At 43.0% G+C, this 14342-nt stretch overlaps 1 protein-coding gene across 3 annotated transcripts in view; it reads right to left on the reverse strand.

Moving 5' to 3' along the window:
* Positions 1–14342, reverse strand: part of THSD4 (thrombospondin type 1 domain containing 4) — a 628347-nt gene that overhangs the window by 25537 nt on the left and 588468 nt on the right. For all 3 annotated transcript variants that reach the window (XM_070044883.1, XM_030875085.3, XM_060294046.2), the window contains 2 exons: positions 7069–7244; positions 4549–4645 (listed from right to left, as the gene is read on the reverse strand). In XM_070044883.1, coding sequence (XP_069900984.1) covers positions 4549–4645; positions 7069–7244 — 273 coding nt within the window. The remainder of the gene's footprint in view (positions 1–4548; positions 4646–7068; positions 7245–14342) is intronic.

Consider the following 14342-nt stretch of genomic DNA (forward strand, 5'->3'; position numbering starts at 1 on the left):
GCACACACCACAGAAGATGGGTTTGGACGGTGAGTTGTAAAGAGGCAATGGCTCCAACATTAGAAATTAGGTAGCATGAGATCATTTCTAATTCAGAGCACATATATTTAAAAGCGGCAGATGTTAATTTCCCTAATATTAAAAACATTATTAAAAATGAATAAGAAAAAGATGAACATCACAGTAGGGAAAGCGGGCAAGGCACAGGGAGAGGCAATTTCTTTTCACATGAGAAGGAATACACACAGTCAAAAGTCACACAACAACGCGCAGCTTCCTTCCTAATTAAAGAACTACACGAGAAAGCAACTAACGACAGCAACTCTATTTACCTAACAATAAACTTTGGAAACCCTTAAATCCCTAAACCCCTCGCTGAAGGTGCAGGAAAACACACTTTTGCACACTGGGTGAGCCTGCAAATACACGCAAAGTTTTGGAGGGCAACTTGGCAATATCTCTCTAAATTTTAAATGCACATACCTTTTGACCTAGGGATTCAGTTTCCAGGACAATTGTCATACAAATATTCGCATTCTTTTATATAAAGCGGTATGTATAAGTATGGTTCCTAATTTGAAACAGCAAAACAGTAAAGTAACTTAAATGTCTACCAGTGGTAGTGGTTCAAATAAATTATACTACAACCAAGAATGAAATATTATGCTATTTTTTAAAAGAATGAAGCGAATACATGTTGTGACATGGAGATATGACCCATAGGTTGTTTAGTGAAAGAAAAGAGCACAGCAGCAATTCAGTTTGTATACACATACACAGATGTGGCTGGACACTTTTTGAGAGACTAATTTTTTTTTTTTTTGGCTACATTTTGCAGCATGTGGGATCATAGTTCCCTGACTGGGGATCAAACCCATGATCCCTGCATTAGAAGCTCCGGACGCGCAGGCTCAGCAGCCATGGCTCACGGGCCCAGCCGCTCTGCGGCATGTGGGATCTTCCCGGACCGGGGCACGAACCCGTGTCCCCTGCATCGGCAGGCGGACTCCCAACTACTGCGCCACCAGGGAAGCCCAGAAGAGCAGAGTTTTAACCACTGGACCACCAGGGAAGCCCTTGAGAGATTAATTTGTGTTTTGTTCTTTATCTCTGTTCCTCCTCCTCTCCTAGTCCAAGTGGCCAAGTTCTTAGATTTTCTTGTCTGAGATTTTTGCAGGAGTGAAAGTGAAAGGTGCAGGAAGTTAACAGCTCTTCCTTCCCACAGGGAAAGCCTGAGCTCCCAGTAAGGATAACAGGTCCCAGAGGGGCCAGCCCAGGGAAAGGAGGAGGGAAAAGTGGAGAGAGCGCTTTCTCAGAGACAGAGAGACAGAGAGAGAGAGAGAGATCTCCAAAGTGAGGAGTGGCAGGTGTTTGAGGTCTTGGGTTTCCTGAGCACCACAGACCTGCCAGACAGGTATCTTTCCTCTATCTGGGGTGTGTGTGGGAGCCCCCAGATTGACTGAGATTGAGTTATTCTACCAGTTTCAGAGAAGTTTCAAATTGAGGTTAGATTTATGTTGGCTTATGGAAAAGACTGGCATGTGATGTTCCTGGCACACTTATATTGTAGACAAATATTGAAACTGGCCACATACATGTTTGTATACGTACGGAAAGGGCTGGGTAGGGTCCCAACCAAATTGTAAAGAGAGATTCCCTCTGGGAAGCTGGGAGAGGGCTGAGGTTGGGAATACTGCTTTTTTAAAAAATAGACATATATATATATAATATAAAATACGTATATTAATTAGAGCAGTTTAGGTTCGCAGCAAAATCAAGTGGCAAGTCTAGAAAGTTCCCGTATCTCTCCTGCCCCACACATGCACAGCCTCCACCATCAACATCCCACACCAGAGTGGTACGTTTGTGATAACTGATGAGCCTACACTGACACATCCTTATCATCCAACGTCCATAGTTTACACTAGGGTTCACTCTTGGTGTTGTACATTCTGTGGGTTGTGACAAATGTGTGACATCTATCGACCATTGTAGTATCACACAGAATAGTTTCACTGCCCTAAAATCCTCTGGGCTCTGCCTATTCATCCCTCCCTCCCCTCTAATCCCTGGTAACCACCGATCTGTTTAATGTCTCCATAGTTTTGTCTTTTCCAGAATACCGTACATACATACTTGGAATCATACGATATGCAGACTTTTCAGATTGGCTTCTTTCACTTAGTAACATGTAGTTAAGATTCCTACGTGTCCTTTCATGGCTTGATAGCTCATTTCTTTTTAACACTGGATAATATTCCATTGCCTGGATATACCACAGTTCCTTTATCCAAATTTACCTACTGAAAGACATCTTGGATGCTTCTAAGTTTTGGCAGTCGTGGAGCAGTCGCGTTTTACTTTACATATTTCTGTTTTGATTGAATAGTGTTCAAGCATTCATTAGTTTAATATAAAATAAGGAGGCAAATCCTAAGGTTACTATAAAATGCAGTTAAACCTTAGAGCTTTCTCTACTCTTTCAGCAGCACTTTCTTATTTAGTTGGCTACTTATAATACTTCATAGTTTAAAATATTATATGCAAATTAAACTAATAGAATCAAGACCAGCATACTGATATAAAGGAAACTGTCCAAGATGTTATCAGATAAAACATTTTAAAATCTTTTATGTACCTTATAGGTACCGGGCACTGTGCTAGGATGGACACCTAATTTATTCAATACCTTCCCCCTCCCACATAAAACCTTTGAGTGTATTTTTTCCCTCTCTATTTTGTAGACAGTGAATGTGTTCAGAGAAGTTACTGACTTGCCTGAGGGCGCACAGCAAGAAAGTGGCAGAATTGAATTCAAGCTCTGGCCTCCTGACTCCACTGATACGGTGGATGAAGCCTGGTCCAGATTGCCTCTCCTCACCAACTCTTTACAGCTGACCCCTCCTGGCCTGCCCTGGCCCCGGCAGCTGATCCCAGAACCACACGCTACCCATTAGCTGAGACTCGTCATCATCCTATATGATTTCAAATAGTTTGTCCAACTGTCCTTATAAATCAGCATCAGTAATCTCAATCTTTCCCCATCTGAACTTGGTTTCTCAGACTGTATATTGCTCCTGGAAATGGCTTAAAAATTCTTTCAGGCTGAGTGTGCTGACTTGGAGTTTGGACAACACATGCACCCCACGTGACGGGTGGCTCCTCCCTGACCTGTAACAATCAGATAACCTGGTTATCCAATGTGCAGCCCAGAGAAGGATGTACAGCCAGGTCTCACATCTGTCCCCTCACTTCCTAGGACAGGTATTGGACCAGGTCACCTGTAGGCAGTGTAATAAGCGCAGGGGCTAGTGACCCAGGCTGACCTGAGGTCATTGTGGGACCTGGGCAAGTAACTCAATCTCTCTAAGCTTCCATTTCCTTACTCTTAAAATGGGGCTAATAACAGTACCTCCCTCTGAGCACAGTTGTGAGAATTTGATGAGTTAGTCTATGTGAAGGGCCCAGCAGTGTCTGGCACATAGCGAGGACTCTGCGTGTGAGTGATTATGAGCGATTCGTATTAATATTTCTGCAGACCCTTCTGTCTGAAAGATGGAAAAGACAGTCTCCATTTGGGTGGTGGGCTCCGTCACCATTCGGTAAAGAAATATCAGCCAGGGGCTGTGCTATACCCAGCAGAGGCAAGCAAAGCTGCTGGCTCTGTCAGCGGAGCCCACAGGGAAGAAGTGGATTGTTAGGTGTGAGTTCATTATTCTTTTCTTACAGGTGAAAGCTGTGTTAGCAGAAGCAGAAGGGGACCAAGAGAAAAGGCATGTGGTGGACAGAATAATGGCCCTTCGAAGATGCCTGTGTCCTAATATCTGGAACCTGGGATGTGTTATTTTATACTGCAAAAGGGATTTTGCAGATGTGATTAAGTTATCCTGGATTTTGAGATGGAGAGATTATCCTGAATTATCTGGCTGAGCTCAATGTAATCGGAAGGGTCCTTGTAAGAAAGAGGCAGGAGAAGGAGAGATGACAGAAGAAGAGGGTCAGAGGCAGAGAGAGATTTGAAGGTGCTATTCAGCTGACTTTGAAGACGGAGGAAGGGGCCATGAACCAAGAAACGCAGGTGGCCTCTGCTGAAAAAGGTAAGGAAACTGATTCTTTCCCAGAGCCTGCACAGGGAGCACAGCCTGCCAACACCGTGATTCCCGCCCAGCAAAACCCATTTTGCACTTCTGACCTCCGGAACTATAAGACAGTGAATTTGTGTTGCTTTATGCTCCTGAGTTTAAAGTCATTTGTTAGAGCAGTGATAGGAAACTAATATAAAAGACATTTCAAAATGTTGAAATGGAAAGACAGACTGAGAATGTTCACTTCATTTTTGAGTCAAGTGAATGAAACACTCTTATCAGTGAAGGCCCAGGCAAATGGTGAGGCATCCTCTGATATCAAGGCCCATTGACTCTGAAATATGTGTCCATGGGTTTTCTCTGTGTTGACCGAGAGACAGAGGGCAGATACACAAGAAGAAGAGAGAAAGGGCGTTAAAAGGAAATGATCCGGAGTGACCGGCAGCAAAACCAGAAATTTTACCTGGTCTCCTGTGAGGCAGCACCTGTGGGCTGATGGCATTGTTCCCCATGATTACGTACTCGTAGTGGACTCCTGGGTTAGGCTGCTGGTGTATCATCTGACGACACAAAGGTCAATGTCACTGCACTGGCACACATGCATATCCCCTTCCTGCTGGCTTTGGGCTCAATGGTGTAAGTGGCACTAACTATAAATGAGTGGACTGATTTACATCTAATAATATTAGCGGACTGGTGACACACTAAACGAAAGCTATTTCCAGATGGCTTTTCGCTATCTGCTTTTGAAGAATGAAGAACGTAGTCTTTGAGAGAATAAGAAGAAAACTAGGTTGAAAGTCAAGATTTTATAAATTTTAAACAGGAAGATGGGAGCAATGGTAGGGAATCTTTCTGTCGGCTCCCAACCATCCTCTACCATTGCTTAGATTTTCCTCATGGTCCTCAAAATATCCAGAATAGACACTTAAGTTTTCACTACAGAGAACCCGTTTGAACACTAGGTGGCGAGACAGGGTCATGTAAGGAAGGGCCAGACCTCTGGCAGCGTCGCCCCGAGATCCCCCAGGTTCCTCCCAAGTCCTCTACCTGGCCCGGGAGGCTGACTCAGGAAGGGTCTGACCCAACCCTCTCCCTCATTGACTCTCTGGGTCCCATCCCCTCTCATCCATGGAAAGTTCCAGAACCACAGAGAGATAAGGTGAGGAAAACAGGTATAAGGGCAATAAGTCTCCTTGGGTCCTATTCTCTCTCAGGGACCCATGACAAAAGCTGCATAGGGCTGTGGAAGTCAGCAATGAAACATTGTCCGGGACAAGTACACGAAACAAACCAGCATGGCTCAGCAGAATAAATCCCTCCCTATTGGCTTTGGAGCACAAAATCCTTTGTGCTCATGGCTTTCCTGGAGGGAAGCAGGGTGGTGGGTTAAATGGAGCCGCGGAATGCAAATCTGCAGTGAAAATACGAGCCAGGCAAGGAGACAGGTCACGTTGTGATATTTCTGTCTCTACTGCTTTACGAAGGGGTTCTCCTCTTTACCCGCTGGGTCACCTAGAGCAAGTCCCTCAATCTCATGGTTTTCGATTTCTTCATCTGGAGAAGCAGGAGGTGAGAATCCAGTTGATCTCTGAGGTCCTGTTAGCTACAGGCATTCTCTGAGTCACTCCTGCATGGGTGGGTCCTGTTTGGTCCATGAGGGTGTCCATTCTACCCAGTTACACCATCAGTCTTTACCCCTTCCCTACGTGTGAAACGTGGCCTCCCGTCTAGAAATCACCCAACAGAAGGCGGACATGAGAACCCCTGGGCCCCCTACATCCAGGAACCATGGCGGGGAGCAGAGAACCCCCGAGGGACACGGTGGTGTGACCACAGGTCCTTGCTGTCTACTCCTAGTCCCCTCACTTCTCTTTTCACACAATCCAACAGTCATTCTGGGGCCGGAAAGCCTTCCCCCCTCTACTGTGCCTCTTCTGTGTGAACATTCTGCCAGTGCAAACCTTGTCCCGTTTATGAAATTATTACTGGCCACCACAACCCAGACCACCCATAGTGGGCCTTTAACAACCTGAGTTTTTACCCCTAATGCCATTCGAAACTTACCCGGAGACCAACACCAGCTGGACAGTCTATAAAAAAGTATTCAGAATGAGCTGTAACAAGACTTCCTTTGTAGTTTCTAGTCCATGAGCCACCAGGCCCAAAGGGAATGAACATGTAACTGTATAGTTAGACAAGTCATATTTATAAAATTCGAACTTGGCAAATATCAAGTAGACCAGCACGGCTTTGGAGATGGTGAGAGAATATATATCTATGGGTGAGCGCATTCTTTTTTATCAAAACGTGATTTTGAGCTTTTATTTCCGGTCCCCTTTTATTTCCTGATCTTTTTAAGAAGATTGGAGTCTAGTGGTTTCTTTTAAAAAATAAGGACCATTTTTAACTCCGGGGCAACTTAGTACTTTAGTTTCTTGTCAAAGAAATCAAAGTTCTGTCTTCTGCGAAGCAGGGAACGACTGGTAAATCTCTATATTGTTACTCCAAGCTTTATTGTGTCATCTGGAGTACTCTGGAGTTCTTGTTTCTTCACTTGCTTTAATAGAATTTGAAGAGGGCTGGGAACTGTGAGTGGTCTCCTCTTGCTTTAGGCATTTGCTTTCTTTTGCCGTAAAAAGAAAACACGCCAAATTAGCATAGGAGGAAAGTGTCTGGAGGAGAGCCAATGCTCATGAAATAAAGCGTATGTTTTGCCTCTGATTTGGTTCAACAAGTAAAATTGGTTTTACTGGCTCCATAAACGCTGAGGGTAATAAGCATCTGGGAGAGTTTAAGGTTTCTATGAGCTAGGTACATTCGGAGGTGAGGGGCAGAGAGGAATGCCAAGCATGAAAGGGCACCCCAAAAGGCGCCGCTCAAACGGCCTTACTGAGCAAGGGCAATATTTGTTGTTTATTTGTTCTAAGTGTGGTCCTGAGAAGCAAGAAGATACAAAATCCAGGCAAGAGTTCAAACTCACATAGACATCCAAGATCTCATTAGTGGGACCTTCGGCCAAAAAGGACTCTCCGGCAGTGCTCGAAATCTCATTTGGTCGCTTGTATGTGAACATGGTCCCTCCTCCTTCATATTTTCCAGGCCGGTCAATTGCCCAGTTCCCGTTGATGATGGAGCGGCCAGAACGACTTCGCAAGGCTGTTGAGAAAAATGAGAGTCCTCAGGTAAGCCCAGGTGTGCACAAGAAACTGACTGCCCCCTACTTGCTGGCTTATTCATTCATCGGGTTTGTCATTATGATCGACTATGTGCAGGGCACTGGCCTAGGCCCTGGAACAGGATGAGGCATCTAGATCACAGCCCTTCGGGCTTCATCACTTCTTCAACCCACTTCCATCCCTTCTACCACTTGGACTTAGTCTAGAAAGGAAGGGTGGGCGTGGTTAGGAGAGAAGAATGTGGAAAATGAGAGAAAGGAGAAAGTTAGAGGTGGAAGATAAGGGGGCGGGGAAGGGAAACTGTGTTCTATCCCATTATCTAGGTGAGAGGTTGCACACTGGCAGCTCATGAGCTGCTTTTGGCCCACAAATGGAATTAGTTTAGCCATTGTAGTGTTCTTTTTTTGTAAATAATTGAAACCAAATTTAAGAATTGGGAGATCTCACATAAAAATTTTAGAGTTCTAGCTTCTCTTGTAAAACAAGAAGACATGTTAACCTTGGCTCCACATTCTCTCATGGCAGAGTCATGGAGCTGAGGAGGACTGCCTCTATTAGATGGGGCCTGCGTGCTCTGGCTTGCCCTACTCCCCACCGCTCCCTAGTGATCCCCAACACTGAGGCTAAGTCTCAGTTTATTACCCATTTATTTATGAATATAGATTATTTATTCTGTTTATGATCATGCTGAATTAATATTTTCCTTATAGAATAGAAAATTTCTTAAAATTCTTCCTACTGGTATGTCTACTAAAAGTGGCAAAGCTAAAAACAGGCTAAAAGGGTCACAGGACTTTCTCCTACTTGGTCATCTTCATTCATTTGTATTATCTGACTTCTGTGGACTTTTGAGGGTGTAGCTATGTACCTACTCCCACATACACTGTCAGAAGTCATCTTCACAACATTGCTAAGCGGATGTGCATCCTCATCTTTCAGAACATGGTTCAAGTCTGAGAAGGAAGTTGTTCAAGTTCATGAAGACAAGTGACAGAACTGCTATTTGGAGTCCGATAACAGTGGACTCAGGAGGGAGGTAAGAAAGGAGAAGAGGGGCAAGGAACAAGGTGTTAGAGTTACTGAGAGAAGAAAGGGCAGCATCTGAGAGCAGACTTGACTCCCTTAGACATTTGGTACCTTGAAACCCACAAGCGAATGGCAAATTGGATTTAAAGGAGATCCCATTTTAAGTGGCATGGTCAACAGTGGGCCTGTGACAGTCACTGGCTCTGTGTACTTTCAAGTTACATAGTTACTAAACTTAATTTTTTTACAATGTATTTTGAAAAAAATTTACACATAAACGAAAGTAGTGAGAACGGTATAATAAACCTCCACGTACCCATCCCATCACCCAGCTTCAATAATTATCAACTCCTGACTTAGCTTTCTTCACTTTGCAAATCCCAGACACTATTTATCCTTACAGTTTTCAGTAGGTGTCTCTAAAATATAAGGACTCTTTGTTTCTTAAAGCCAGTTTCAGCAGCGTTTTCTACAATGGGCCTTCCCAGGCCTGCAGAGTCAGAAGCTGCTCTGAGAGGTGGAAGAGCCCCCAGGGTTGAGGTGGCCTCCCCTGCAGACGCTATCCCTGGCTGGCTTGTTGCCATGGCTCCTGGGAGACCACAGCTGTGGAACATCAAATACCAAATTAGAAAATCACTTCAGCTTACTGAGTGGCAAGGAAGGGTCAAGAGTAGAGACTGAGGATGAATAGGTTTGGGGCTGTTTTCTCTCAAAACCACACTTCTTGAGAGGGGTCCATATGGTGTCTCTGTGTTTTCACTTCCCATTCATTTCTCAATCATCTCCAGTCTGACTCCTGCCCCCATTATTTCACTGTAACAATTCAAATGAACGTCACCAGGACCTCCATGTTGCCCATTCCAATGGGCATTTTCCAGCCTTCCTCTTATTAGATGTCTCAGCAGCATTTGGCACTACTGGCTGCTCCATTCTATTTGAAACCTTCTTTCACTGGTTTCTGGGACACCTCGCTCAGCTGGTTTTCCTCCTGCTCTCGGGCTGCTCAGCTGTTCTTTCTTTTTTTGTCTCATCTTTCTCTACTCGGCCATTAAACGTTAGTGTTCCTTAAGGCTTCAGAGTAGAGCTGATTTGGGTGCTGTACTCCTTTCATGGGTGATTGCATCTTTGCCCATGGCTTTAATTACTATATTCCAGTGACTTCCATATTTATGTCTCCAATCCAGACGTTTCCTCTGATCCCAGGCTTATGGGATTTTAGTTCCCTGACCAGGGATTGAACCCAGGCCCTCAGCAGTGAGAGTGCGGGGTCCTAACCACTGGACCACGAGGGAACTCCCTGGTCCCAGACTTTTATATCTAATTAGCTATTTGACAGCTTCACTCAGACGTGTTGTGTAAGCCTGAATTCATCCTTGACCTCTTCCAGTATTTCTTTTTTTTAACTGAAGTATAGTTTATTTACAATATTATATTAATTTCAGGTTTATGGCATAATGATTTAGTATTTTTACATATTATACTCTCTTTCCTCTCCCCTTTGGTAACCTCTAGTTTGTTTTCTATGTCTGTGAGTCCATTTCTGTTTTGCATATACATTCATTTATATTATTTTTTTAGACTCCACATATAACTGATATCATATAGTGTTTTTCTCTGTCCTACGTATTACACTAAGCATAATATTCTCTAACTCCATTCATGTTGCTGCAAATGGAAGAATTTCATTCTTTTTATGGCTGAGTAATATTATATATATATATGTAATGGAATATATAATATATATATATATCTCACATCTTTATCCATTCATCTGTTGACGGGCACTTGGTCTGCTTCCATATCTTGGCTATTGTTAATAGTGCTGCTATGTCCATACATCTTTTTGAATTAATGTTTTAGTTTTTTTTTGATGTATACCCAGGAGTAGAACTGCTGGATCATATGGTGGTTCTTATTTCAGTAAATGGTACCACCATCCATCTAATTAGGAACCTAGGAATCATCCTGGACACTTCCTCCCTTCCTTATCCCTTATATCCCATCCATCATCAAATTTTATTTGACCTTCTCCATATTTCTTGAACTCATCTACTTCTTTTTTTTTTTTTTTTTTTTTTTTGCGGTACGCGGGCCTCTCACTGTTGTGGCCTCTCCCGTTGCGGAGCACAGGCTCCGGACGCACAGGCTCAGCGGCCATGGCTCACGGGCCTAGCTGCTCCGCAGCATGTGGAATCTTCCCGGACCGGGACACGAACCCATGTCCCCTGCATCGGCAGGCGGACTCTCAACCACTGCGCCACCAGGGAAGCCCTCATCTACTTCTCTTCATGTCCACTGTCATAATCCAGGGCCAAGGTACCATCAGATTTCATATGGACTAACTCAAAAACCTTCTGACTGGTCTTCCTGTTTACCTTCTTTTCAGCCAGAGTGATCTTTTCAGAATGCAGATTTGATAACCAACTGTGGCTCAAAATCCTTCAATACTTTCTATTTCTCTAGGAGAAGAACCCCTCAATCATCAATGGGGTCAGGGCCCAGGTGATGTAGTCCAGCCTCATCTTGTGTCACTGTTATTCTACTCTCTGTGCTCTGATCCCTGGCCTTCTTTTAGCTCATCTGGTACATCACATTCCCTCCAAAATGCTGTTCCTTCTTCCAGAAATGCTTTCCCTAACCACAAATCCTATTTGTTCTTTAGATGTCAGCTACTTCAGGTGATCTTCTCCTACCCTCAGTCCAGGTCTCTCTCTTCTCACATGCTCTAAGAGATGCAAGAGCCTTTTCTTCAGGGCACTTAACTCAGTCTGTACATACACCCATTCAGAGCATAACTTGGTTAATGTTTGTGTCCCAGTACTGTAAGCTCCCAAAGGGCAAAGACAGTGGTGTTTCCTCACCAACAATGGTGAGCTCTAGTGCCCAGCATACTGCTCACCATGTAGTAGGAACTTAATACTTACGGAATGCAAAAATATCTAGTAGAAAAAGGCAACAGCTCAAAAGAAAGACAGGCAAAGAATGATAAGTAGGCAATGCACAGAAAACCAAATACAAATTCCACAAGCAAATGAAAAGATGCTCTACCTTACTTATAATTTAAGAAATGCAAGTCAAAACCACAATGTAATATTCTTGACCCACCAGATCAGCAAATGTTTAAAAAATTTAATACTGCCAGAATTGACATGTGTGCAAACAAGCAAGCACCCATGACATTGCTGGTGGGAATGTAAACCGATTCAACCTTGGAGGGCAGTTTGGTTACAGTCTGTTCTCAGGTCAAGAGGATGTTTAAATGCCCATCCTCTTGACGTGAGCATTGTACTTCTAGGAAACTACTTGAGGGCTATCCTTCTAAGTATGCAAAAGTGTTTTTAATAAGGATATTCTCTGCAGACTGTTTTAACTTGAGAAAAACTAAGGCCAACCTAAATATCCATTAGTAGAGGATTGCTTATGTAAATTGTCACCCTGGATAATCATGCAATGGAATATCACGTGGCCCTAAAAATGATGAGGCAGGTCTGTGTACGTGGGTATGAAAAGAACTCTGTGATACATTAAAAAAAATTTTCTTTTTCTTACTTGAATACTTTTTCATTTTGGCCGCACAGTGGGCATGTGGGATCTTAGTTCCCTGATCAGGGGTCGAACCCGTGCCCCCTGCAGTGGAAGCGTAGAGTCTTAACCACTGGACCGCCAGGGAAGTCCCTGTGATATGCTTTTAAATAAAAACATATACATAAAACATGTAGACACACACAGAAAACATTTCAGGGAAAGATGGTTCTAAAACTGTTAACATTTGGGGACAGGAACCGGGGTTTAGGTTGGGATGGGAGATTAGAAGGGAGACAGTTATTTCCCATTTTATATCTTTTTACTACCATTTAAAATTTTTTTTACCATATGCATATATTACTTTCTTTAAAGCTTAAAATTTTTAATTAATATAAAGGACAAGGTACTACAGAAATACTACTAAGGGATATAAAGATTTTCCCTTTTTTTTTTTTTTACAGCTTCTCCTTAAAAGACCATTCAGAACATCAAGAGCTCAGAATTAAGGTAGGTTCTGGCTAAGATTTTATTGCTTTTAATGGCAGTATTGTAGAAGAGGTTATTATCTGGAAACCAAAAAGTCCATTAAAGAACATTTGAAGTACTGTATGGGAGAGAGCATCAAAGGCCCCCCCAGGAAATGAAACATTGGGTTCCTGAATCTTTTTACCATCCACTACTGTTACCTGTACATTCCCTCTAAAGGTTTAGATGAATCTTTAATCATATAATAGCAAAGCATTAAAAAAAAAAAGCCACATCAGATTTTTAGTAAACATGGTCCTGATTCCATATGCCCACAGGTTAGCTTCTGAAATAGCTCCAAAACTAGCCCCCATCTGGCCTGGCCTTGCATATTGAAAACAGCTGCATCTACAATTTCTGTGCCTGTAAGCAGTTCCAGAGCTATTAATGGTGTCCAGAGCTAGCCCACAAAAAGGTGCAGGTGACTCATGGTTCTTGCTAATGAGTGTGTTCACTAAAGGTCTAGCTTTGGCAAAGCCTATTCGAAAGGCAACTTCACAACTACGTCAATAAGAGGAAATCTCTATTCTTGTTAGACATTTGGGTTTTATTCCAGTTTTAGTTGACGACGCTGAGCATATATATTTGGCCTAAACTATCTGCACCAATAATGCCTTTCTCCAAGGTTTGTATAGGAATTGCTAATATGTCCAAGCCCTGCTTCTCATATACCTTATCCCACCATCTTATTTTATTTTATTTATTTATTTCTGGCTGCATTGGGTCTTTGTTGCTGCATGTGGGGGGCTTTCTGTAGTTGCAGTGAGCGGGGCCTACTCTTCCTTGTGGTGCACGGGCTTCTCATTGTGGTGGCTTCTCTTGTTGAGGAGCACGGGCTCTAGGCGTGCGGGCTTCAGTAGTTGTGATGCATGGGCTTAGTTGCTCCGCGGCATGTGGGATCTTCTCGGACTAGGGCTCGAACCCGTGTCCCCTCCACTGGCAGGCAGATTCTTAACCACTGCGCCACCGGGGAAGCCTTATCCCACCATCTTAATGCCCACTGTTGATGACCCAATCACTGGCTTCCAAAATCAAATAAAGAAGGTGGTTTCCTTACAGCAAACAGATCACTGTGATCTAGATGTCTGTTTCTTCCCTTGGAAATGAAGCTTAAGTTCCTCCTATTAACAAAATTCCAAGCTTCTTAATGTTTCACCCATTCTTAGAAGCTGTTAGGGAAGCAGCGCAACAAACTTAAGGGTGAAGGGGTCAGACGTCACTGGCCACTGCCGTGATGTAGCTGAAGGTTTGGAGTCCTGCCATTTTCAGTCTGGTCTATGAGCTTCCACAGAAGCCCACATATGGGCATGATCCCAACTGAGTCTCAGAATATTTCAGCTAATCTAGAGACCCTGAAAATGGAACACAACTATTCACTTCATACTACCACCATGGAGGGGTCTGTCAATTACATCTTTATTTTCACCAGCTTCCAAGTGAAATTTAGCATTCCTTCTATTATAACTGTAGGCAACAAACCATAACAGTATTAGCAGTACTGTGGCTTTGTCACCAATAGAAATCACTTGTCTATTCACAAGACATTATGGATGTTACAGATATTATGAAATATTGTTAAATAACTCATCACTATTTTAGAATTACAATAGTTATTAGACCCTCCATGAGATCGCCTATTTTAATGTTAAAGGAGCATGTTACTATGTATAGTAAAAATTGGTTTTCTAAAGTGTTTTGATAATTAGGTATAACTGGTTTCCTTTGGATTTTTCTGTATCTTATTTTATGGATTTAAAAACATTATTCTGAGAAGGTATCCATAGACTGCCAAGGGAGTCCACAGCACATGAAAGTGGAGAACATCTGGTCTAGTGATTATGGTTTTCAAAACACAAATGAACTCATAATATGAATGCCAATCCTATAGGGCAAGCAGGACACGTATTATCCTTATCATACAGATGAGGAAATAGGTTCAGAGAGATTAAGTTGTTTGCTCAAGGTCACAGACTATTCGGTAGCATTTAGGACTTGGACGTTG

The sequence above is a fragment of the Globicephala melas genome, chromosome 2 (assembly GCF_963455315.2).
Source record: "Globicephala melas chromosome 2, mGloMel1.2, whole genome shotgun sequence".
Classification (NCBI taxonomy): Eukaryota; Metazoa; Chordata; class Mammalia; order Artiodactyla; family Delphinidae; genus Globicephala; species Globicephala melas.